Source organism: Nilaparvata lugens, chromosome 7 (genome assembly GCF_014356525.2).
Source record: "Nilaparvata lugens isolate BPH chromosome 7, ASM1435652v1, whole genome shotgun sequence".
Classification (NCBI taxonomy): domain Eukaryota; kingdom Metazoa; phylum Arthropoda; class Insecta; order Hemiptera; family Delphacidae; genus Nilaparvata; species Nilaparvata lugens.
In genome coordinates, this window is record NC_052510.1 from 40827413 (window position 1) to 40851373 (window position 23961).

At 35.0% G+C, this 23961-nt stretch overlaps 2 protein-coding genes across 3 annotated transcripts in view; one reads left to right on the forward strand and one right to left on the reverse strand.

Moving 5' to 3' along the window:
* Window positions 1-23961, forward strand: part of LOC111043725 (serum response factor homolog) — a 164860-nt gene that overhangs the window by 62839 nt on the left and 78060 nt on the right. The window lies entirely within an intron of this gene.
* Window positions 2863-23961, reverse strand: part of LOC111060684 — a 60813-nt gene continuing 39714 nt past the window's right edge. Inside the window, exons 4-5 of one of the 2 annotated variants that reach the window (XM_039432786.1) lie at window positions 12489-12687; window positions 2863-2965 (exon numbers count right to left, since the gene is read on the reverse strand). In XM_039432786.1, coding sequence (XP_039288720.1) covers window positions 12679-12687 — 9 coding nt within the window. In that variant the 3' untranslated portion in view covers window positions 2863-2965; window positions 12489-12678. The remainder of the gene's footprint in view (window positions 2966-12488; window positions 12688-23961) is intronic. The other variant, XM_039432785.1, reaches the window with a different exon arrangement.

Sequence of the window (23961 nt, forward strand, 5' to 3'; positions counted from 1 at the left end):
GTCTCTTCTGCATTCAGTATTGATGGGCCTTTAATTAACAAACCGCCTCTCATTTGGGTCACATTAGTTGATGAACAATGGGTTTCTCTTTTGGTTTCATCTCACTCGATTACTCTCTCACTCTCTCTCAAAATGAATATGTGTTGTATCACCTCAGGTGGTTGCACTGTACAAGGTATTTAATCGCTATTATACACTTATAGAATGTAAAACTTTGTTTATTAAGGCTCCAGGCTACATTCATTCTTATTCATTCCACAACAGATAGCTGATTGAGACTATTTTCTGAAATTGTTGAAATTTCAGTGTTTGAGGAAAGAATATTTGCATATTATATTTTTGAAGTCGTTTTATTAATAATATTAATTTCATATTGAACATTACATTCTAACTAGTAGTTCTGTGAACAGTAGACCTCACGCAGTATTCTCATCCACAAGTACCTGATGTCAACTGTTTTGAATGTTAACAAAATCAGTTCACGTTTGAATTTGTATTCCATAATTTATTAATATTTATGTTAATTTAAACAATGAATAGAATATATTTCTATTCCAGAATTTATATAATATTCATCCAGTTCCGTGATAATCTTTCCATCTAATGAAAATTAATTTTTTTCAATTAAAAATATTATAATTTTATCAGCATTATTTAGTTTATTTGATTATTTTTAATCACCAATTAAATTAGTTTTTCGAATGTGAGAATATTGATACTGATGGACACGCATAATAATACCATGACTGCAAGATAAAATATTGAAACCAAAGACCTTAAAGCTGCGATTATACCAAATTTATTAACAAAATGTTAATATCTCAATCCTTATAGATTATATTAGATTGAACATAACTTATCATACACATGATGAACATATGTGTTTGTCAACTTCCGTTCAATCTAATAGAATCCTATAAGGATTAAGTTATAACCATTTTGTTGATAACTTTGGTGTAAACCCAGCTTAAAGATGCATACGTCTTCAAGGTCTTTGATTGAAACTATAGACCTCATACAAATACAGTAATAGACTGGCTTCTCCACACATTTGTGTAATCACTTGTCAGCTGATTTATGATGAATAATTCTATAGTCTGATTTTTACTCTAATATTGGCGTATGAAGGAGGCTCCTTTTTCCTTTTATATTATCCTTGAAATGCAAAATTTTCAAAAACCTTGTATATAAGTCGACGCGCAATTTAAAAAGGAACATACCTGTCAAATTTCATGAAAATCTATCACCGCGTTTCGCCGTAAATACGCAACATATAAACATTTAAACATTTAAACATTTAACTATTTAAACATTTAAACATTTACACATTTAAACATTTAAACATTTAAACATTTAAACATTAAACATTTAAACATTAAACATTTAAACATTTAAACATTTAAACATTAACATTTAAACATTTAAACATTTAAACATTTAAACATTAAACATTAACATTAAACATTTAAACATTTAAACATTAACATTTACACATTTGAACATTTAGACATTTACACATTTAAACATTTAAACATTTAAACATTTAATCATTTAAACATTTAAACATTAACATTTAAACATTTAAACATTAAGAGAAATGCCAAACCGTCGACTTGAATCTTAGACCTCACCACGTTCGGTCAACTATATACGAAATTCAAACTCATTATTGGAAGTTTTTAGTTCTATCATAATTTTCATAGTAAAATATTCCCAGATATTATTATTTTAAAATTCTTCTAATAAGATTGCATACTTATAGTATAAATCTCATCAGAAAATATTCATTTTGAAATATCATTGGAAATTGTTGTTTTTTGGGGGTTCAGTTCTGTGTTCCATATTTATTTAATTTGATACTTATTACAATATTACATCTGAGAGTTTGTACGAAAAGGTCTCCTATGCTATGTCATCTTCCCATGACAGTACCGTCCGAACTAGAATTCTAAGAACGGTACGTACGACACGACCATAAATATTACCATTTCACGACAAAATAATACTCTTTACCTCTACTCGGGCTAATATAGCCAGTTTATCATCATGAAGCAATGATACAGTAGCTTTATCCAATTAGTAATCAATCCACTCATGCCAATTTATCCAGGATAACTCTCGACCTCAATAATAGACGTTTTATCACTCTTATAATCTAGCTTCAATCAATTTCCCACGTATTCCGATAACGGGTCACTCTTGAAGCTGATCTGATCACCCATTATCATTTCGCCCAAATTAACAAACACATCAAATACAAAATGGCGACTGAATTCCCACGCCTCCCAACTATTGCTCTAATGATGCCACTCTACACATTTGCAATCGAATAAAATTTATTTAATTAACGAATTCTTCGTGACTATCTGGTTGATTTCCGCAGTGCAGGACTCTGTGACTTCCTGTCTCACACCAAAGAAATGTTTTCGCCCGAAAAAATGTATGAACATCGCTTTAATGAGATTGTTGTGAAGCTTCTGAATATTTTCGGCCGATAAGGAAATTCTCAAAATTTGTAGCCAGCAAAAAATTAACGGTTGACAATTTTTTCATCGTCTGAGCTGAACTAAAAACTGATTAACGAGCTTAGATGGGTTTTTTTGGGCCAATCACTAACTTATTGAACGATGAGTTCATTCAGAAATTTCGACTAAATCCTCTTCACACTCTCTTCTATCTGTCTCTCTCTAGATGTTTGAGAGGAAGAGATAGAGAAGAGAGAGTAAGTGGGAGTGAATGAGAGCGAGTAACAGTGAAGAGATCAGGAGTTGTCAATGAACGTGGGAATGTCTTTCGTTGAGAGTTAGTAAGCGGTTTTTGAGGATGCATTTTTTCGATAGAAAGGTTAAAAAAGATATTGGCTACAAGGTTTTTTAGTTCTTTTATTAATCTATTTCCGGTTTCTCATATCGTAGTTCATTCAACACTGCTCTGGGCTCCTCCCACTTGGTCTACCTGGTCCATCCTGTAACAAAAGAGAAGAGAGTTAAGTTTTTGTTTTAAGAAGAAGAACCAAGATTGTTATAGATTGTAGGCTTGATGGATTTTTGGAAAAACATTATTGATTTTCTCGAGGAATTAAAATGAAGAGTAAAAGTTAACAAAATACAATAAGATTTGATAATACTTGGAATAAAAATGTATCAAACAAATAACTATAAAACATTCAATTGAAATCAAATCAACTCACTCAATACAATACAGCTTCACATATACTTAACAGTACTATACACCTCAACTTAACAATATATTTATAGTCCAGTCAAGGAAAGGTTATAGAGGGGAAGACAAAATATTGACCCCCCAGTTCTGTTTAGGGTGGTAAGGAGATAAACATATCAAAAGTCCCCACCCCTACCCTTTGTGCTTAGGGGGTGGGTGTGGTTTAAAGGTACCATTTTCTGGTTTCTCGCATAAAACTCAAAAACTATGTATCCTAAGAACTTGAATGTCATATACAAATTAAAGCTTACATAATTTCATACATTATTCATTGTACAACTTTTTCATATCTCCTCTAGATTTGGAGAAATCCAATCTTGGAGGTGTGAGATTTTTGAAAAAAACATGTTTGCCACAAATTATTTTTCTATTTTTGCTCTTAAAACTTTGCTCTATAACAATGAAAAATTCACCCCCTACATTGAAGCGGCTATAACAATGAGAAGAAAATAGGGTATAGTGAAATAATACAAAATTTCAAAGAGAATTCAATGTTCTACAAACGAGTTATAAGCCCTGAAAGAGCAAAACATTCGATAAAAACCTGTTATTTTAACAATTACACACCTTAAAGAGCAAATATCATGGAAACTGATGGGAATATCACAAAATTCCACTAAACAAAAAGTGTAGAGAATTTATCAAGCTTCATTTTCGAATAGTTAGTTATGTCGGTTGAACGCATTGTTCTCAAGATATGAGCGTGGAAGCAAAACGCTGAAAAATGCAACTTTTAAACCACCCTCATCCCCTTAGCACATGAGTTAGGAATGGGGACTTTTGATATGTTCTCCTCCTAACTAGTTTCAACAAAGCTGCAAAGTCAAAAATTTTGTTTAAAACATTCCCTCCAAATTCCTTTGTCAATTGGTCTATTGCAAAAATAGAGAATTCACACTCAACACTAAAGCTGTTGCAAAAGGTGTAGGTAAATTCATAAAAGCGTTAAATTATACATTAAATTGAAGAGAATGCCTTATAAGCTCATAATCAACATAGATTCTTCCCATCGATTTTAAAAAGTTATAAGAGCAAAAATAGAAAAAAATTGGTGGCAAACGTTTTTCAAAAAACTCACACCTTCAAGAGCGTATTCCTCGAAAAGTAGAGGAGATATGAAAAAAGTTGTAGAATAAATATTGTATTTAATTATGTAAGCAATTTGTTATATGACATTCAAGTCCTTAGAACACATAGTTTTTGAGTTTTATGCGAGTAACCAAAAAATGGTACCTTTAAACCACCCCCACCCCCTTAGCACAAAGGGCAGGGGTGGGGACTTTTGATATGTTTATCTCTTTACTACCCTAAACAGAACTGTGGGGTCAAAAATTGTCTTCCGAACATTACCTTCTATACATTTTTTGAGCATTCATTGCCTGGACTAATATTATTCATCTGAATTCGAAAATCAGTTGATTAGAATAGAATAATTATCTATAAGGATGGACCATTCTTTAGGAGGCAACAGGGTAATTGGCATTACAAGGTACAACCTTTTTACCTTGGCTTCAACTTCCGAAATGCCAACATATTAATGTATTCAGTAACAGCTGTAAATTTTGGCATGAGTTCAAATAATAATTGAGTGAAGCAGTGGTGACATTAATAATGTATGATCAAACTGGAACAATGTAATGACTCAGTGCCTATTTACTCATTACTATGTGATAAAACAATCATTTATCCATTTATGGTGACTGCTATAAGATATATTTGAGGCTGTATTGTCATCTGTCACATTGTTTTCAAAACAAAAGACTTGAGACCTGGTGAAATTAGTCATAAATTATGGATTAAGTCTCTTGTTACACGAAAATAGAATTTGATTGAACCAGTGTAAAATGACGTCATCGCTCTGTGAGATTTGTTCATTGATTTTACTGGCATTTACTTCGTTGGAGAACATCAACTAACGGCGATCATCTTTAATTTGATTTTATTTCCGTTCTGCTGGCTGTGAGGCTGTCACTCTGTGGTTGATTAAATTCCATCAACAATTTTCGTTTTATTTGTGCTATTGTTGGAATGAAGGTATGAATAAAATTATTATGTGAAAATGTCCCACTTCGCTGTGATTGAATAGGTTATGGTTGAGTTTTAGTCGATAAATTTCAACCAGCTATGTAAGGATCAAAAAACCCATTTCAATAGATTTGAACTTTGATAACCCAATTTTCCATAGTAATCAAACTCAGTAAATAATTGTATTACTCCAATAATCCAATAAGTATATTCTTTCTGATATTTATGGCATGTTCATCTTTCTGAACTTGAAATGGTGAAAAATAGCTTGTATGGGAGAAATGTTCTCGATGAAGGAAGGAGGTCTGACATAAAATTGAGCTGAAATTCATTTGATAACTATACTGAGATTTACTTCAGACATCATTGATTGAAAGGGGGGGGGGCATTGGTGTTATTAATAAGGAATACTGACAATGTAAGGTGAATCTCACTGTAGGTGAATTTAAACCGTTACACAAGCTCTAGCGCTGAAAATTCTCAAATTAAAATTCGATTAAGAAGCGTGCACCTTGCAAAATTTCCCCATTTGAATATCGCTACCGGACCAATAAATAGATTGTATTAAAATTGAATTGGGCTCATAACTTGTGTGCTGGGAGCTCGATTCAAGTAAGAATTACTTGCTGAGAGCTGAGATGCCTGACATGTTGCATTTAAATTCACTGCTGGTCTCGTCGACTACTTCTCTGTTTTACCGGTTCTTCTCCTTCTCCGTTCATCTCCTTTCTCTTCCTATCTTCTTTTATTTCTTCTTGTACACTTCCTTATCCTCCTATTTCTCCTTAACCTGCTTTTTTACCACTCTTTATATTTTTTATCTTTCATATTTAAATCATGGTTTCTTGATCCTTACCGAACTGCTATGTATTAACACACTATTTTGATGTTTTATACAACGTCAAGCAGTCATTGTGTTTTTGTAAATAAACAATTTTTTTCACTAATTGACTGGAGTACTTTCGGACGGCGTTCATTTTTATATTCCACTACAGTAGAACTACCTGTATTTATCTCCTTTTCTTTTCCTCCTACTTTCTTTTAGTCTCTTCTTCTTCCTCTTTCTTTCAACTCAATTCCTCAACGTCTTATACAGGTTTTTTCAATGTTCTCTTAGTTTCATCTTTTTTCCCCATTTCCATCTTATTCCTCCCTTCGTTCCTCTACTCCGATTCTCCAACTCCTACACATTCTTCTCTCTTATCTCTAAAGTTTTTCTTCTCTTCCTTTATACCCATTTTTCCTTTTTCCATTCATCTTTTCAGGCTCTTCTTACTTTCCATATTTGCTCATACTTTCAACAGTTTCTCCTCCTCCTCTCTACTAAATTCAATTATTTTGACTTTTTCTCTTATTCTTATTCCTTCTTCTCTCCTCTTAATTTTCCTCATCGTCTGTGTCATCCTTCAATCATCCATCTCTTATTTTCATTTTTCATTCTCTACTCTTCCTCCTTATTTCGCTTCTTTCCCATCTCCTCTCTTATTTCTTCTTCCCTTTGCCTTATTCCGATTCTCATCTCATCATTCTCTCTCCTATATTTATCTCTCTCTCCTCTGCTTTCTTCTTCTCCGACCTTCTCATTTTTATCATTGTCTCTCCTACCTCGTCTACCACCCTCCACCCTATTTACTTTACTCTTACTTCCTGCACTGTTCAGTTTTCATCTTATGTATTTCTCTCTCTCTTTCTCCCTTCTTTACCCTCTCTCTCTCTCTCCCTCGCTGCCTCTCGCTCTCTCTCAATCATGTGTGAATAATTATGCAAATCGTATGAGTGTGTAATTTTGTAATAGTTGGTGTCTGCTGGTTGCCAGCCACATATAATGATAGCACTGGACGTGGCCAGCAGCCGACCAATATATAATAAATGATTAGCGTCGCCCTCCTCGTTGATTAGGCTCTAGTTTATTGTGGCGTGAATTTCAACAAGTCGATCTGTTAATGGATTAGGCCTCAGGGCATCCAACAGCCTCACCATAAATTAAATAAAAAGCCTGAGGCATGTTTGAGGTAGCCTCACATTTCAGCACGCCTCAGGGAATTGGTTTGCTAAAGTGAGATTCCCTTTAAACAGTCACTATTGGTTGAGTGGGAAGCATTGATGCCATTCGTAGAGAAAGTCAACAGTTTGGAGTGAATCTCACTACATAGAAGTGCTCTGTGAGCCACAGAGTAAAAAAGAGTTGAGATCGACCTTGATTGGGGGTGACATAAAATGAACCCCATATGGGGCTCATGGAATAATGAACCGTTTCACTATTCCATGGTAGGGATGTATATGTATTGCAAAAATAGTATCGTATTAATTTATGATTCATAATATCAACGTTACGTTGCTTAGCCTGAGACGGACTTTGTTCTTTGGTAATTAATCATTTCAATCACACTATGCAACGTTCGTGATAAATAATTTTGAAAGCAGTTCAGAATTCAACTTATGAATGACAAATAGATCTACGTTGCTTAGAAATGATAATAGATGAGGAATATTGTAATTGTGATTACTGATTCTGATTTGGATTCAACTTAATAATTGAAAATGTGTGTAGAGAATAATTGAAAAATGAAAAAAATCTGTGGATTAACTTTTGATTGTATGATTTGTCTTATTACACCTGAGGGCTCGGCTGTCAACCAACTTCATCAGGCCATTACTGTAGTTAGATAGTTACATTTTTTTCAAATTGTTGTCAAGTCAAAAGAAATTCTATAATTTAGCATTCAAGTATTTCTTTCATGCCGTTGTTTCATCTCAGTCAACAAAAACATACAGCAGTAAAAGAAATGCACAACTTTTTCTCTCCTAGGAGATAAAAACTGATCGATTGACATCATAAAGTGTTGTTTCCAAAATGAGGGCCATTTATTTTCAACAGCTATAACTGTTGTTGAAGCATACATGCGGAAAATGTATGTTGTAATGCTCCTACATAAATATGTAGCAAAGCTGTGACTTGAAAGAACAAATACTGTTTGTATTGTTTCGTGGCACATCAGGTTGACATGAAATTCGAGAACAAAGTGGGACAATCATCACACAAAAAATCGAACAAAGTGAAAAAAGTATGTATGGAGTACGTTACAAAAAAAAAATGAATGAAAATCATTGCAGCCCAGTGGATGGGAGAGAAGATGATGATAATAATATTGAAAGATAAGTGATCGGTTTTTGATGAATACGTTGTTGTTCATTCATAAACGATGCGAAGGAGAAACAGAGAAGAATATAAAGATGACGATGTGGATGATGTATGAAGACAAGAGAAGAAGATTATTAGAAGTGGGATAAGAATGATGAGAAATCAATAGGAGAAAAGCATGGCAGAGGAGTGGGAGGAACGTTGGTAAGAAAATAGAAGACTATGCATAATATTTTGTTCTTGAACGAACAGGATTAATAGAGAGAAGGAGTGAGAGAAAGGAAGGAGAAGGATAATTGGTGAAATCGCCAATAAAAAAAGAGAAGGATAATTGGTGAAATCGCCAATAAAAAAAGAAGAAGAAGAATAAGCAGAAGAAGAAAGTCAATAATGATACCAAAAAGAAGATTCGAGGAAATGAAGAAAAATAATAGCATGAAGTGGGGAGAAAGGAGGAGATTAAAATGAGATGAAGAGGAAGGACAAGAAAGAAAAGGAGACATTATTAATGAGAGAGTATTGTAGAACATAGAAGAAAAAATGAATAAAATATATTTATTGATGTTGAAATGGAAAGTGATGATGAATTGAGGACGAAGAGAAGACGAAAAGAAGAACATTAGGAGAAGGAGAAGCCGAAGAAAAAGCCGAAAAAAGGACAGGAGGAAAATGTTGAGATTGAGAATGGTGGGGGAGAAGAAGGTTATGAGAGTTGGAGTTATGGATGATGAAGAAAAACTTGAGTATGTGGAGTGAAGGGAAAGTGAAGAGAAGGAGAAGCTGTGACGAAGAAAGAGAGAAGAGTGTGGTACGATAAAAGGGTTTAGAGCCATCCCATCCTGTGAAGAGATGGAAGAATAATAACGAAGCTTAACGAAGGCGGCAACAGTACACGAACGAAAAACATACAAAACGCAACATTTATAAATAATTTATTAATATTCTTGGAGAATCGTGTACCTTGTGAGTGCTCTGCTGTATTAATAAAATTGAAAGCAATTCGAGTGCTACGCGCTCAGATGCTCAAACAGGCTGTCTTAAAAACGATACATCGATCACCGAGACTTCGACAACAACTGAATTCGATATATCGAAGCCTGCGATTGGCTGCAGCACGATTCTCACGCATGTTGACAACAACGACCAATTAGAGAGCCGTGATTTAAGTCCACTCAACTTACTGGCACAAAGTAGAGCTTCGCGGACTTAGCCGTCGCCGGAGCAATATAGATTAAGCTCTTGGCGTTATTAGACTTGTATAACGTGTTTTACAAGCTATGAACAAGCCCACAACACTGGTAGCGATCCGGTATTAATTTTGTTTGTGTGGAAAACATCGTGGAAGCCTGTAAAATATACTTTGTAACTTGATACTGTATTGTTATAACGTTTGCGGTTCTCTCAACAGTAGCTGTGTTGTTGTGTTGGTAGATCTCTTCTCACTCAACTTCATATCTAGATGTGACTGTGTAAATTTAAAAGAAAATTTCTCTAAACGTTATAATTTTCTATTTCAAGTGAAGACTGTATTTTATACATGAACTTATAACCCAAAAAACTCTAGATTCCATTTTGACTCTCCTAACAGTTTGGTCTCTACCAAACCTGGGTTATTGGATTCGTGATTGAATTTATAAAGTTATGTGGGAAATCTTTCATTTCCAGTCTTCTTTGAACGGTCGAACTGATATTTTTAAAATTAATGAGATTGATGGATGAATGTGGGCTTATAGAATAGTTCGTTGTTTTAGTACAATAAAGAAACTCTAGATTAGGATACTTTATCCTAGGATATTAGGATACTGTATTTGGCATTCCGTGCGGGCTTTATTTATTAGATTGATAACTCATTGTTGAACTCAAAGTTATTCATATGAATCTATGCTATGATCCCATAGGCAATCTTACAATGCTAGTCAACATGAAACTCAATCTTCTGCTTGAAATTATTGCAATAGACTATATAGTAGAAAATTCCATAAAAATTAAATCAAACCTAGAATTTCAGACTTTGAAATGCTTATTTCTCTGAAACTTCATCTGATAAATAGAAAATGCTGCATTTATTAAGAAATTCCAGTTGAAACACAAATATTAACCCAGTAATAATGCACTTTTTGTCAGTAACTTTGCCCACAAATTCAATGAAAATAATGAGTGTGTCAAATTGTAAGTCCAAGTCCACTTGATAAGTGCTTCATAAATATTCAGTTGCTTTTCAAAAATATTACTGGATGCAATTAAGATAATGTTACTTCTCAATTAAAAATGACTGAAATTCATGCCCTGACAACAAACAAGTGATCGATCAAGATGGCAGTGGAGCGAGAAATTGCGAGAAACTGCGAGAAACGACGAGACATAGTCTAATCCAATAACTATAGAAATTCAACAAAATATGTATATACTTGTATGTATGATTCTTGAAAGGTGTAGGTATGAGGACTTTGTCCGACTTATTATTGGTTGAGTTAATTAAGTCCGGAGAATTCCCGGCGTGCTTTGCGAGGGATAAGCATGTCATTAGTGTAATACGGTGTAAAACGAAGTCCCAAGTCGCAACTTAAAAAGCGGCCGTGGCTTGCTGCCAACGCGATTAGCGCTTACTTGGCTGGACTTGTCTCTCTAATGCATTCAAAATTAATTTTTCTGCAAGACGCAATCACTCTCTGCGGACCGAAAGGGAAACTACGCTCCACCTGCAGCCACTAATTGCCCAACATGTTCCAAACGAACCTCAATCAAGAATGATCTGTTGAAATTGTAATGGATGATGGTAGATTTGTCCATCTAACTCAAGACTAAGTTTGTCCATCTCAAATCAATATTTGAATTGAGACAATCGTACAACTTAGTGTCTTGAACCTTTGTGTCTCGACAAAGTGTCTGTGAATCTTCTGTTATCAGTCTCTCAACTCAATTTATAAGAAAAAAATCATTTCCAGCATTCCTGACTGGCAATTAGGAGGTACTGGGTTCGTTTCCCGGGCTGACAAATAATTTTTGAATAGTAGCGCTCATCGAATATCCATCTAGCTGTTTACCCTGTTGTCAATATCTGCAGTGGCAGAAGTCTTACAGCATTAAATTTGGATTTTCGCTTAATATTAAAAAATATCATTTTGGTTTATTCATAATACAAATTTTCTGGTAAGATTCACTTCAGACTGTCAGCACTGGATCAATGGGGGGAGCTCAGAGAGAATGCTGGAAGTTTGAAGAGAATCATACTATACTTTGAAATTTTAGCAGAATTTTGCAAAATCCCAACCATTAATAACATCTAAGTTCTACGAAGCTTCCTTATAAATATATCATGAAAGATATCTTTCTCCTGCTATCTTCTTCAACAGCTTCTACGAGCTTTATTTCAGAAATTTTGAATGGAATTTGAACGTCATTCACAACCTACATCGTACTGCCAGAGAGGACTTAGTAATTTATAGCTATTTATTTTAATAATTTATTTAGCTTAGTAATTTATTACTTATTTTATCTGTGGTACTGCGTAGTACAGTCAGAATCAATCATTACTATTGGATACTTGAATCTAGCGGAGCATGGGCAGCAAATGCCTGTTGTTTTTACCTGCATTGTATCTATTGTCTATGAATAAATGAAATGAAATGAATGAAAAAGAGTAGATAAACGATATGAGCATGCACAGCAAGCGTAAAATAGATTATGGGTTTCCTCCCAAAATTTGATGATTATTTTTTATGATTTCACGATGAGTTTTCAGTACGTTAACAAGTGTTTCACTAACGATTGTTGAAAAAAATTGAAGATTCGATCAGTAAATTTTGAATTCAGCACTGCTCCGTCTTTATAATAGTCAGTAGAATGTTTGATGGTTTAAACACTGCAAGTTGTTGGATTACTAGTACATTGAAATACAATTGAAGTTCCTCGTAGAATTTTATTTCAGAGTGATATTTTGATAGTTGCAGAGTGATGTTTGTTAGTTCAAGATAATGAAAATCTTGTATCATTAGTACAATATTTTCAGTCCAAAGTTATTACTAGAATTTTATTTAAGATTGACACTTCGAAAGTGAAGTTTTCGTGTTAAGATTTGTTAAGATTATTAGAAACCTACCTTGAGCAATTGCGGTTTGATACTCGTTCAGGATCAGATAGTTGTCTTGTGAATCACTTGGAACGAGTCAAACGTTGGACAAATTGATGGTAGAGTTTGTAGTCCATTTTCGTTTGAATTGCAGTCTATTGCCTCCATCGCTGCTCTCTCCTCAAGGCAGTAATAAGTTTTGCAAGTCAATTAGACAATTCTATTCCACCTAGAACAGAAAAAATGAGGGGTTTGATTCTAAATTTCATCACACAGTTTGCATGAGCTCTGTTGCTTGAATTTAATAATCGAATTAATTGGAAATATTGTAATCAATACTTTAAACTCTTTCACATGGCACTGCATTTATCAACTTTACACCCCAACATATCATAACTTAATAGATGAATCATCATTGTTGAATTCCCCAATTTTTGAATTCAAGTCTCCAAACACTTTGTTCATCTCAGAAGACATCCAGTTGTACTACAGTTGTACTAAGTTGCATCTACTAAGGGTGGGAACAGAACGGTCAGGTTGATATGTAGATTACACCTCGCTATCGACATCTAAATATAGTATTTCTAGATCGATGAATCGAAATGTTTCATCATTGACTATTTAGTGGTATCGACATTTACCGCGACTTACGCGATCTTCATATTCTTTCCTCACTCGCCTTTAATATTTGACTCACAACTTTTTTGAACATGCAACTGTTCTGCAGTTGCATATCCTTATCACGTCAACTTAATTTTTCCTGCTACCATCACTTGTATCGTCTTGGTCACTCTTCTTTCTCATTATTTGATTTCCTGTCTTTGTAAGAAGAAATCTTTCACCCTCCATCTTATTTAGAAGTATTTGACAAGAGAGAGAAAGAGGGAGGCACTAGAGTTGGTTATGACAATACAGAGTGTGCAAGCAAGTGTTGAGAGTATAGAGGCTGGGAATGAGCGAGACAGTTCGAGAGACACCAGTGTGAGAGAGAACTAGGCATTGGAATAACTGCACAGATGATCACCGCCGCATCATTATCATGTGAGAGCTGTGACGTCACTCAGCCGCTTGCTTGCAGTTGTGCACGTGTCTTGATCCTGACCATCTGTCGCCAATATCTGGCGATTTTTGTCGCGTGCGACAAAGTCAACATGTAGCGTTTGTCGCGCTCAAATCGCTGGCGACAAAACGCCGGCGTCAGACTGTCGCTCACACGTCGGAAGCGTGTTCTGAATGCAACAGGTGTGGGCGTGAGTACCGGCCATATGTCGGAAGGTGCTGTTGTTGTTTTCTTCTTCTTCATCATATTCTTGTTCCTCTCGTTTATCTCTTGAGATCTGCACTTCCCAACTACTTCCTCATCTATGATATCTGTGGCGATGTCTTGTCTTTCGCTCATGACAGTATTACCTCTACAATTTTCTTTTTATTCTTCTCTTCCTTCTTCTTTCTCGTCATTTTTTCTTCTTCATCTTTTTAGCTTCTTTCCTATTACATTTGTTGTTTTCCCCTTCTCCTAATTATTACATTTTTTCGTAACATTTTCTCCAAAATTGTCTCTTCCCCTTCTACGATTATGTTCGCCTAATTTCTATCCTTTGTCTATCTTTATGTCGTTGTCTTTCTTCTATTTTCCTTAGTTCTATCCTTAATCTCTATGTTGTCTTCTTGTTCTCTCCCTAACAATAAAACTCCTACCATTGTCCCTCGTCATTCAAAAATTCTGTTTTTACATTCTAAAATAATTTCCATTCACATGTTTTGATTTTCTCCTTTTAACAATCCTTTCTCATTTCCTCACTTTTTCTATATTAGGTTAAAAAATAGGTTATGTTCTTACTGAGGAAAGTTAAAGTTCAAAGTTCTGTCCGAAAACATATATGAGCTAGAAATTTTGAATTTAGAATGATTAAAATACCAAATAATAGTCGAATATTGCACTTAATATCACCGCACTTTGAATAAATTAAGTTTTTTCAGAAAATTTTGAACCAAAAATATACACACAACTTTGCACTAGGCACAACTGTACAATTATCTTCTTCATCCTCTTCTCCACTCTATCCTCCTGTTTTCTCTTATTATTCTTTTTTTACATCTTCTTCCTGTATATTGACCTTTTTGCCTTCTTGTTCTCCTGCTTTCTCACTTTGTGGCGATCATTCTGTGTACTTTTCGCATTTCTCTTTTCTTTTACTTGCTCTTCTTTCTCTTCTCATTATTTTTGTTCTTCTTCTTTTTCTTCTGCTTCCTCTTCTTCTTATTAATTTTGCCTTTGATAAACTTCCTCTTGTCACCTTTCCGAATAGAATCAACAAATTTCACTTTTTTCTTCTCCAACGCAACAAAGTTCGAGACTAAATTATAAGGACCCCTGTGGGTCGCGGTCTTATTTTTGCCAAACTTCGGAGAAAAGGATGCCTTGAGAGAGACGATATAGAGGAAGAAGAATAATTCAGAAAAGAAGTCAAAGAGAACAGAAAAGAACAATAATAGATGAAGTAGAAAAGAAGAACATCTTTCGAAAAATTCGTGCCCAATGTGACAGACTAAATTCCGCAGTGATAAAGAACCTCTGAGGAGATTCACGTCAAACTGTCAGCGTTGACAGAACTCCATTCTAGTGCTCCTCCCCGTTCAGCCAATGCCAACTTGATCGAAGTGAATCACCCCATACTACAACTTAGTATAAACACACACACACACACACACACACACACACACACACACACACACACACACACACACACACACACACACACACTCACACTCAGTGCTGGGAGTTTTAATCGTGTTTTATTCTTCTGTTGTTTCCGATCGAACATCTAAGTTATCGAGAAGGCTTTGGTCGTATTTTGCGAGCACAGGTTGTTGTTTGGTCCCTCAGCATGCAAATAAACTTCCCGTGTCGAAAGCTGCACTTTCCTACAAAATTCTTTCTTCCTAGACTAGATTAGGCAGTCAGGCACGTGTTCATGTTATATCTTATAACTTCAGTGTTCAATATATCTGGGCAGGATTTCAGTGGTGTTGTAATACTTCAGTATTTTTGTCTCTCTTCTACTTTATTCTTTTTCTTCTTTTTCAAGGCTGAGATATTTTGTCAATGTGTTATATGGAGTAGAATACGGGTAGAGCACAAGTAGAGTTCTAGTTTCTATTAATGATCTTTGCTATTTTCTACCTGTAGAGAAAGATTGGACGGTCAACAGCATAAAGAAAATTTATTGAAACCGAATCGGCTCCGAAACTTCGATTAGTCCGCAAGCAAAATCAGAAAAACCTACACTAATTGAACGATTTTATCTTAGTCAGAGTTACCAAAACGAACTTTTCGCCTCCCAGTCGGTATTGCGAAAGTCGTAAATTAAACTGATTTGATTCAGCTCGAATAATCAAGTTCTTTTCATGGTGGAGAAGGAAGTTTAAGAATGAAGAAGAAAAGGGAGAAAAGTAAGCAGAAGTAAAAAGAATAACAATGAGGAGGAGGAGGAGGAGAAGGAGAAGAAGAAGAAGAAGAAAAAGGAGACAAACTGCAAGGAAAAGTTCATAACAGCCGACAAAAAAGAGAATAACCAGATGGAGAGTATACGAAAAGAAAACCAAAAGAGAAACCACGTGACTAGTAGAGTCAAAAGATGACAGGAAGGGAAGAGAAGTAGAAGAAGATGAGGAAAAATGAAAGGAAATTAAGAAATGCTAGAAAAGGAGAAGGAGAATTGGTAGAAAATGTACAGAAAAAAGAAAGGTGGGTAGTGAACAAGAAAGTAGAAGAATGAAGATGAGAAAAAGGAGAGGAAGAAGAATAAGAGGTGGAAGATGATGATAAATAAGAACCAGAAGAAGAAGCTGTTGAATGCTAATTACTGCGGAAGTGGCTATCGTATCCAACTTGAATGCACGACGCTGATGACTACAGAGTGTGTGTCTGTGTGCCTAAGCGACAGTCCGGCTGTTGCTTCTTTCCAATTTATTTTATTCGATTTCATTAGTTGCTTTATTTTTACTCGCTGATTATTTCTTATTGGTCGTCTAATTGCTGTGGGAAATTAAGTCGGTCCCACGCTTTTAAAAAACGCGCTCCACCTCAACCTATCACGACTGTATTCCCGTTTCATGCAATCATTTCTTTGAAAATTGGTTCGTTTGATAAATAATTCAGGGGATGGAATTGTATGTGATATTCCAGAGTTTAGTTCATTCGTTCATAATCTATGGTAATTGAATAGAACAACTCGAAATTGTTACAACTTTATTGAAAAATTGAGATTCTAGTCAGGTTGCAGTTACACTATTACACTATTTTCAATGTCTACTACTCTCAATCTTTCACGCTAACACTATCTTCAATATCTGATGAACCCTGAAGCTCAGTATTGACAATAGTGTAGTAAGCCTAATTAAAACTAGAATCTTTATTTCGTGATGAACAATTAGGGATTGATGATGAACCAGCAACCGGAAATAGAATCTAAATTTTTCAAGAAATTGTACATAATGTAACAACACATCAGCAACACACTAGAATATCAATTTTAAATCTTTGGTGATTGATGAAGAATGGATAGTGAATATTGTACTAAGGTATTGCAGACTATGACAGATCAAATATACTCGTAGAATCATCCTCAGTAACGGAATTTATTCATTCACAACATAATATGACAATATAATCAGAATAAAGTTGACTGTTCACTGAAAATTTGCTATCTCAATAGAAACTTTCTCTGTTTCAACTGATGATCATAATGATACCGGTGTCAATCTGCAGGGACATTCTTTTAGGCCTTCATAATGTACATCCAGAACACTAGATATGGTATAGGCCCACTCATGCCTCTTTGAAAACTATATACTTCGGTATTCTAAGAGGCATGAGTGGGCATATACCATATCTAGTGTTCTGGAGGATTTTTGTTAACAATCAAAACACCACGAGGCTACAAAAGCACAACGAACTTTTTGTCAGTTGTAACTGAAGAAGCCGACAAAATTCGATAGTGGGCCACTTGATACCTACCAAACATAACCCAAAAGTCACGCAAACATCTTCCCAACATTTTGTTCCAGCCTGGTGACATTCCTGACTTGCGGTAGCCAATAATTATGATTACTATTTTTATGATATGCTTCCGAGATCAAAGCTCGGTCATGGTCAAATTAGCAAAACCGGGAAGCTGATTGAGTTCAAACTAGTTTGTCGGAGATAACCAGTAGTCTTGGGGGTGTTCTCTCACGTTGGAAATTAATAAAAAATAATAAAATTAACCGCAAAATCAGAAGCTCAGTACACATTGACCGCAAATCATGTCAAAGGCACGCACGGAAATCGGAGAGATGATACCACGCGAAACAGACCGAATTTAATCTTGTTTTCAGTGGTAAAGTCGTCTCAACTTAACACAGAAGCAAAACGCTATCTTGTACTCAATTTACTTAATATCTTCATCTCTAAATAATTCTTGTATAGGTTCCTGCTATTGGTTCCACATGATTTTTTCAAGATTCATGATATGTTAGCTGTGTGTATAATCTATTGGATGGGGCGAACAAATTCGATATATTTGGAATTACAAGTAGAAAATAGGATTTTTCAAAAAATTATATTTCTAAATTCTAATAAATACATTTTTTTCACTGAATATATTCCCGATTTGCGAGATTCGTGATTTTATGACATGTGGAAGCAATTAATAGCTTAAAATTACAAATGGAATGCGTAATGGATACTAAGTTCATGACCGAATTTTTTATTTAAACAAACTTGAAATACATTAATGTATTTTGTGTTGTTGTAAAGTTGAGGTTGTGAAGTTGTCGTACTTTATTATGTCTAAACAATGTATCTCTTGCCAAATACATTGGAAAAAATCTATTCAATGCTGATTTACACCAACCAGGATCAACTGTTATCAATAAGCTGATTGTAGGTACTCAGCATCATAGAAATTTTGGATTAAAATTTAAGCTTACTTCAATAGAGTCAACCAATACCTGGTTACTGGCAAAACTAAATGTACCTACCCTGGAATAAAATAATAATCTACTCTCTGGATACTGTATTACATCCTAGAATCAAATCAATATAATCTATCCAACACAAATTACCTTAAGCCGTTTGTGTATCAGTTTATTCTGGAATGACTCACTTAACTCAACCAGCAAACTTTCCCTGCATACGAACGTGAATTTCAAGTACTTAACGGTATCAGCAGTGCTTGCATTTCAATGCCGAAGACAAGGATTTCAGCGCAAGACAGTCAAAAATACTCTTATAGCATACTGGGCGGCGTAATTCGTAACACAATTGATTGAAAAAGAAATGTAAAAATAAAATGAAATCAGTAGCAGCAGCAATTGAACGCATTCCTGTGCGTTTCGGACGCGTACGTCACAATCCATCAGGGACTCGATTCGTGAAAAAGTCTTGGAACAATGGTCGTCGTCAGAGGAATGAGATCGCGACTTTTTTCGAAAAGTATTCTACTTTTTATTTTTGCTACAAACTTAAATCGATCGCTGATTGAAAAAGTGAGTGGTCAGGTTTATGTGGCTTGCAGTTGCGTTTCTTCTGCACCACCCTCGTTCAAAATGAGACATTTCTTGCAAATATAGAATGAAATAGATAGAGCCCATTAGATCTTCAGAGTGATTAGAGTTCTAGGATCATATATAATCTGTGAGACTTGTTACTATGAGGTCTAAAGATCTCCTCTCAATAATTGTTAATTCAATCACTTCATAGATCTCAATGCAATGATCTCAACGATCGGGGAAATTTTTTTAGAGCTCTCTTGTAAGAGCAAATCAATATTTCAATTTTTTCCCAGAGTTCCATCTTATAACTCCTATAGAGGGGTAATTATTCGCTGTTAATTTCATACACTTCTACATTATTCATTCATGGGTGTTGGAAAGTCAATGATTTCTCTTCAAAAAAGTGTAGTAATGGATGTTTTTCAATACAGTATTATCATTTCGTAGAGTTCCATTCATATCCATTTATTCCATAGGAATGGAAACACATATAGTTGTACAGTCCTATGATAAACACCTATTCGTAAATGCTTTAATCACATTTTTAGAAATATCAACTACGTTCGCTCTATGATATTAGGCCCAATTTAGCCTATTTTCCACGTATCATGTGTCAACAAGAGAATGCTTATTGAAGCAGAGGTATCATTCTGAAACCAACCTAAAAATAAGTTCTTAGATGGCGAGGGCGGAAAATAACATCAAATGGAGTGCGTCCAAAAGTCGACCCTAAAACAAGCAAATGCCAACCAAGGAGAAGATTGTGTGCTTCTTGCCTCTTTCAACATGCCTCACAAATGCTTGCAATGAGGCATGCCCTCTGAAGACAGATTATTGAAAAATATATACAAATTCAACACCGCTCTATTGAATATGTATTGATGAATAGCGTTTCTGTTCTCAAGTGACATTTACGTTATTAAGTCAGAATAAGTAAGTCTTATAAGTGTATTAGTAAGCCTTGAATCAGCTTATCATACATGCATACTCAGCTTGAGAGTTGTTGAGTGTATGAGAGGGCCGATTGCGCCCCAACTTCGCTCTCTAGAAAAAATGTGAGTATTGTGTGTATCTAAATGGGCAATAATGTTGAACAAGTCTTCCAAATAGCGAAACGAACGGCTTGTAGATTTGTGATACTGTGGAAGGTGAAGGAACTATGGAGGTAACAGATCAGTTGAAAGTGAAGCTGAGCAATCGATGTAAAGTCTTGGTATGTTATTTTTCGAAATAAATAAATACACTAAGGTAAAACGTAAAGGTGAAGATAAAAGGTATTTTAGAACGGTTTTTTGGTTGTTTATGAATAGAACTTGGAACTAACTGTTCATATTACAGCATCATATCAGAGAAAAATGATACTAGTAGACGGTATCTTCACTCTATGATTATATCAAGGTATAAGCTATTGTGCATTCCCTTGGGTAGAGTAATTATTGTATTATGAATTAATGTATAACACCAAAGGTGGGTATTTTTAAACGTGTTCTCTACGAAAGTATTATCATTCAGTAATTGAAAAAAATGAATCTCCATTAATAGATGAATGAAAATCACAATCTTTAAGGTGTTGAATACCTTGAATCGTCCCTCTTGAAATTCCAATTCACTGATATTTATTGAAATTACTAGATTACCCGGCGAACTTCGTACCGCCAAAAAGTCAATGTATCACACTTGACTTTATTTGGTGAATCATGAAGACAATATTTTTTTTTATTTACATCTCAATACGGACTTCCTATGTGCTTGAAACTACTGTACCGTTTTAATACCAGTAAACAATTTTATCACAGAGTGACGTGTTTATTACAGCTGGTAAGTTTAGATGCTAACTCATATTATCACAAAATGATCTTGAATCATGATGATCTTCCCGTTCTACGTTAGCCGCTCGGCCGGCAATTTCGATAACATAGATCTGTCAAATGGATTAATATATAATTATTATTGTCTCCCCTATTAAAATTCTGGTCAGAAACCATCCCCAATATTCACACAACATATTCCCAAAGTTTCATGCCGTTCTGTCAAGTAGTTTTCGGGAACAAACAAACTAACACACAAACAGACATTCATTGACCGAGCGTAGTGAGGTCTAAGATTCAAGTCGACGGTTTGGCATTTCTCTTAATGTTTAAATGTTCATATGTTGCGCATTTACGGCGAAACGCGGTTGTAGATTTTCATGAAATTTGACAGGTATGTTCCTTTTTTAATTGCGCGTCGACGTATATACAAGGTTTTTGGGAATTTTGCATTTCAAGGATAATATAAAAGGAAAAAGGAGCCTTCTTCAAACGCCAATATTAGTGTGAAAATCAGACTATAGAATTATTCATCATAAATCAGCTGACAAGTGATTACACAGAATGTGTGGAGAAGCCAGTCTATTGCTGTATTTGCATAAGGTTTATAGTTTCAATCAGGTACTTGTGGATGAGAATACTGCGTGAGGTGTACTGTTCACAGAACTACTAGTGTAGAGATTGTGTATAAATAATAGTAATTCACTCTTCTCTTGGTTACAAAGTCTAATAAAGGATTATACTGAAACGAAAATGGCTTATAAAAAGAAATAAATTAGTATTATTAGAATTCTCCCTGATCACATAAATAGTCCTAGCTTGTTAAATGTAGCTCGTGCTAAAAGCTTTTACAGGGCATTCCATACAGCCGTGCTTCCTTGTAGTGCTAACATACCAAGAGGTAGCACTCGCTGCAGGGTACAAATCAAACTGGAGGGCTCCTTCAAGGGCCGGGGAGAGGTCAAGGGAACCTTGAATTGTTGTCATCGGGCGAGTTTATTATATCGATAGTCGACAATCGATCTGTCGATAATATACACCACCAACCAGCTCGACCGCATTCTAGCCTCTCTCTGAGTTCTTATTCTTTTCCAATCTTCCGCTACTCTCTTTTTCTCACTTACCGCGAACTTTATCAGCCTGTTCCTTCTTCCCTTATCTTTCTTGATTTTCTATTTTGTCTTATTCTTTATTAGCAAACTTCTACTAGCAATCTCACAATACATAATCGCTTCCCCTTTATCGGTCTCCTTCTAGCGTTTTCTTCTCCTTCATCATTATTCTCCTCTTATTCCCTCTTTTTTCTCATCTCTCAGCCAACTTTATGAATCTGTTGCTTCTTCTTCGATCTTTCTTCTTCCTCCATTTTGTCTTAAATATTATCTCTCACTAGGAATGGTAATATCTACATTATCTCCTTTCCTATATCGTTCTTCTCATTGCCATTAGCTGTTTGATTCTTTATTCTTCACCCTACCCCTTATCATTCGAAGCTAATTATATCAACCGTTTATCCTGTTTAGTGTGTCTTACTTATATTAGTATTCTTCCCTCAAGTTGAACTAATTCCATTCATAACTTTTCCTGTCTTTCATTTCTTACTGTCTTTCATATTACTGTGGATTCTTATTCCCCATTTGCAACAAAATCATGTATCTTCTCCCTCCTCAATCCTCTCTATCTATCATTTCTCTATCCTCTGTTTCACTTACCATTAAACTTTATCATATTTTCTCCCTGCGTCCTTGCGTTTCTCCTCCTAAAATCTCTTCCGATCCTTCTCTTTTAATTTCCTTCTTATCCAATTCTTCCCCTTCTTCTCCAATTCTTCTTATTCTTCTTCTCCTCGACATTTTTTCTCATTTTCTCACTATTAGCACTCTTTGTCGTTTGCCCAACTCCTGTCTCTATTTACCTCTCCTATTTCCTTATTTTTATTTCTCTTTCACCTTCATTCTTATTCAATTTTCTTCTATCCTTTTATATTTCTTGTCTCACTTCCCAGCAGACTTCATGATTGAGTCTTCTTCTGTCTTTATCTTCTTCCTTTTCTTACCTCCTCCAATCGTCTATTTGTCTCTTCGATCGTTCGATGCATCTTTTTCATCCTCCTACGCCCCTACTACTTCTATTGTAGCCTAACTGGTCTCGACTTGTAGTCAACTAATTCAATTAGTTTCTTTTCTGATCGAGATATTTCTCTCCTCCAAGATAATTTTCTGTTTTTAGATGAGCTAGGTCGGATTGTACATAAATGAATGAGTCTGTTATTGATGGTTTTTACGAGTTTGTTATATAGTTATGAGCTCGATATCATTATTTCTGGTAGTCCAGTCAAGTACTGCTGTTTGTACAGTCGTTGAATAATATTGTGTAGAGGAAAATAATAATGTTTGTGTTGATTTTTTCAAGCAAGGTTTCTATGTATTGTGTAGAGCAACACTATATTTCACTGTACATCACATTTTTCAAATAATGAGGGGGAAATAATTGAAGTATTGCTTTGGTAGACATTAGAGTGGTTTTGCTTCTTTATGGAAGATACATTTTTTCTATTTAAACTATAAGACAAGGCTGTGATCATCAGTTACTCTTTTATTGTTAATATACAACTTCCAGTAGCCAAATTATTAGTTTTGACAGTATATCAATCAACTCATGATAGATGTACACTTCATTTCTATTAATCCTCTGCAAGAGTTGCAATAGTTTGCAGTTGCATTGCTTCTGCAATATTCTACAGAATAGCGTTCTGCTGAAGTATTCCACGATGTACATATTGTAGAAGTGAGGCTTGTGTTTCAAATCCTCAAAATAATTCTGAACTGTCAATGTTCTAGAACTGCAAAGTTCTAAACTTTCAAAGCCCTGAAGGGCCTGAACTTTCATAGTTCAAAACTCTATCACTTCACCAACAATGCTGCCCAATGATCAAGATTTATATTTCTCAAGGATGTTTGCGAACTTGTGATCCATTATCAGAAACAACTTATTCGCCCTGACTGCAGCTTGAAGAATTCGATTAGTGTCGTTCGTTTGTTTTAGAATGAGAATATTTTCTATATCTTTTCTATGTCCAATTGGACATACTGATGAATTTAAATTTACATTCTAGCAACTGAACGGCTCAATTTCCACAAACATTCGCCACTTTATGA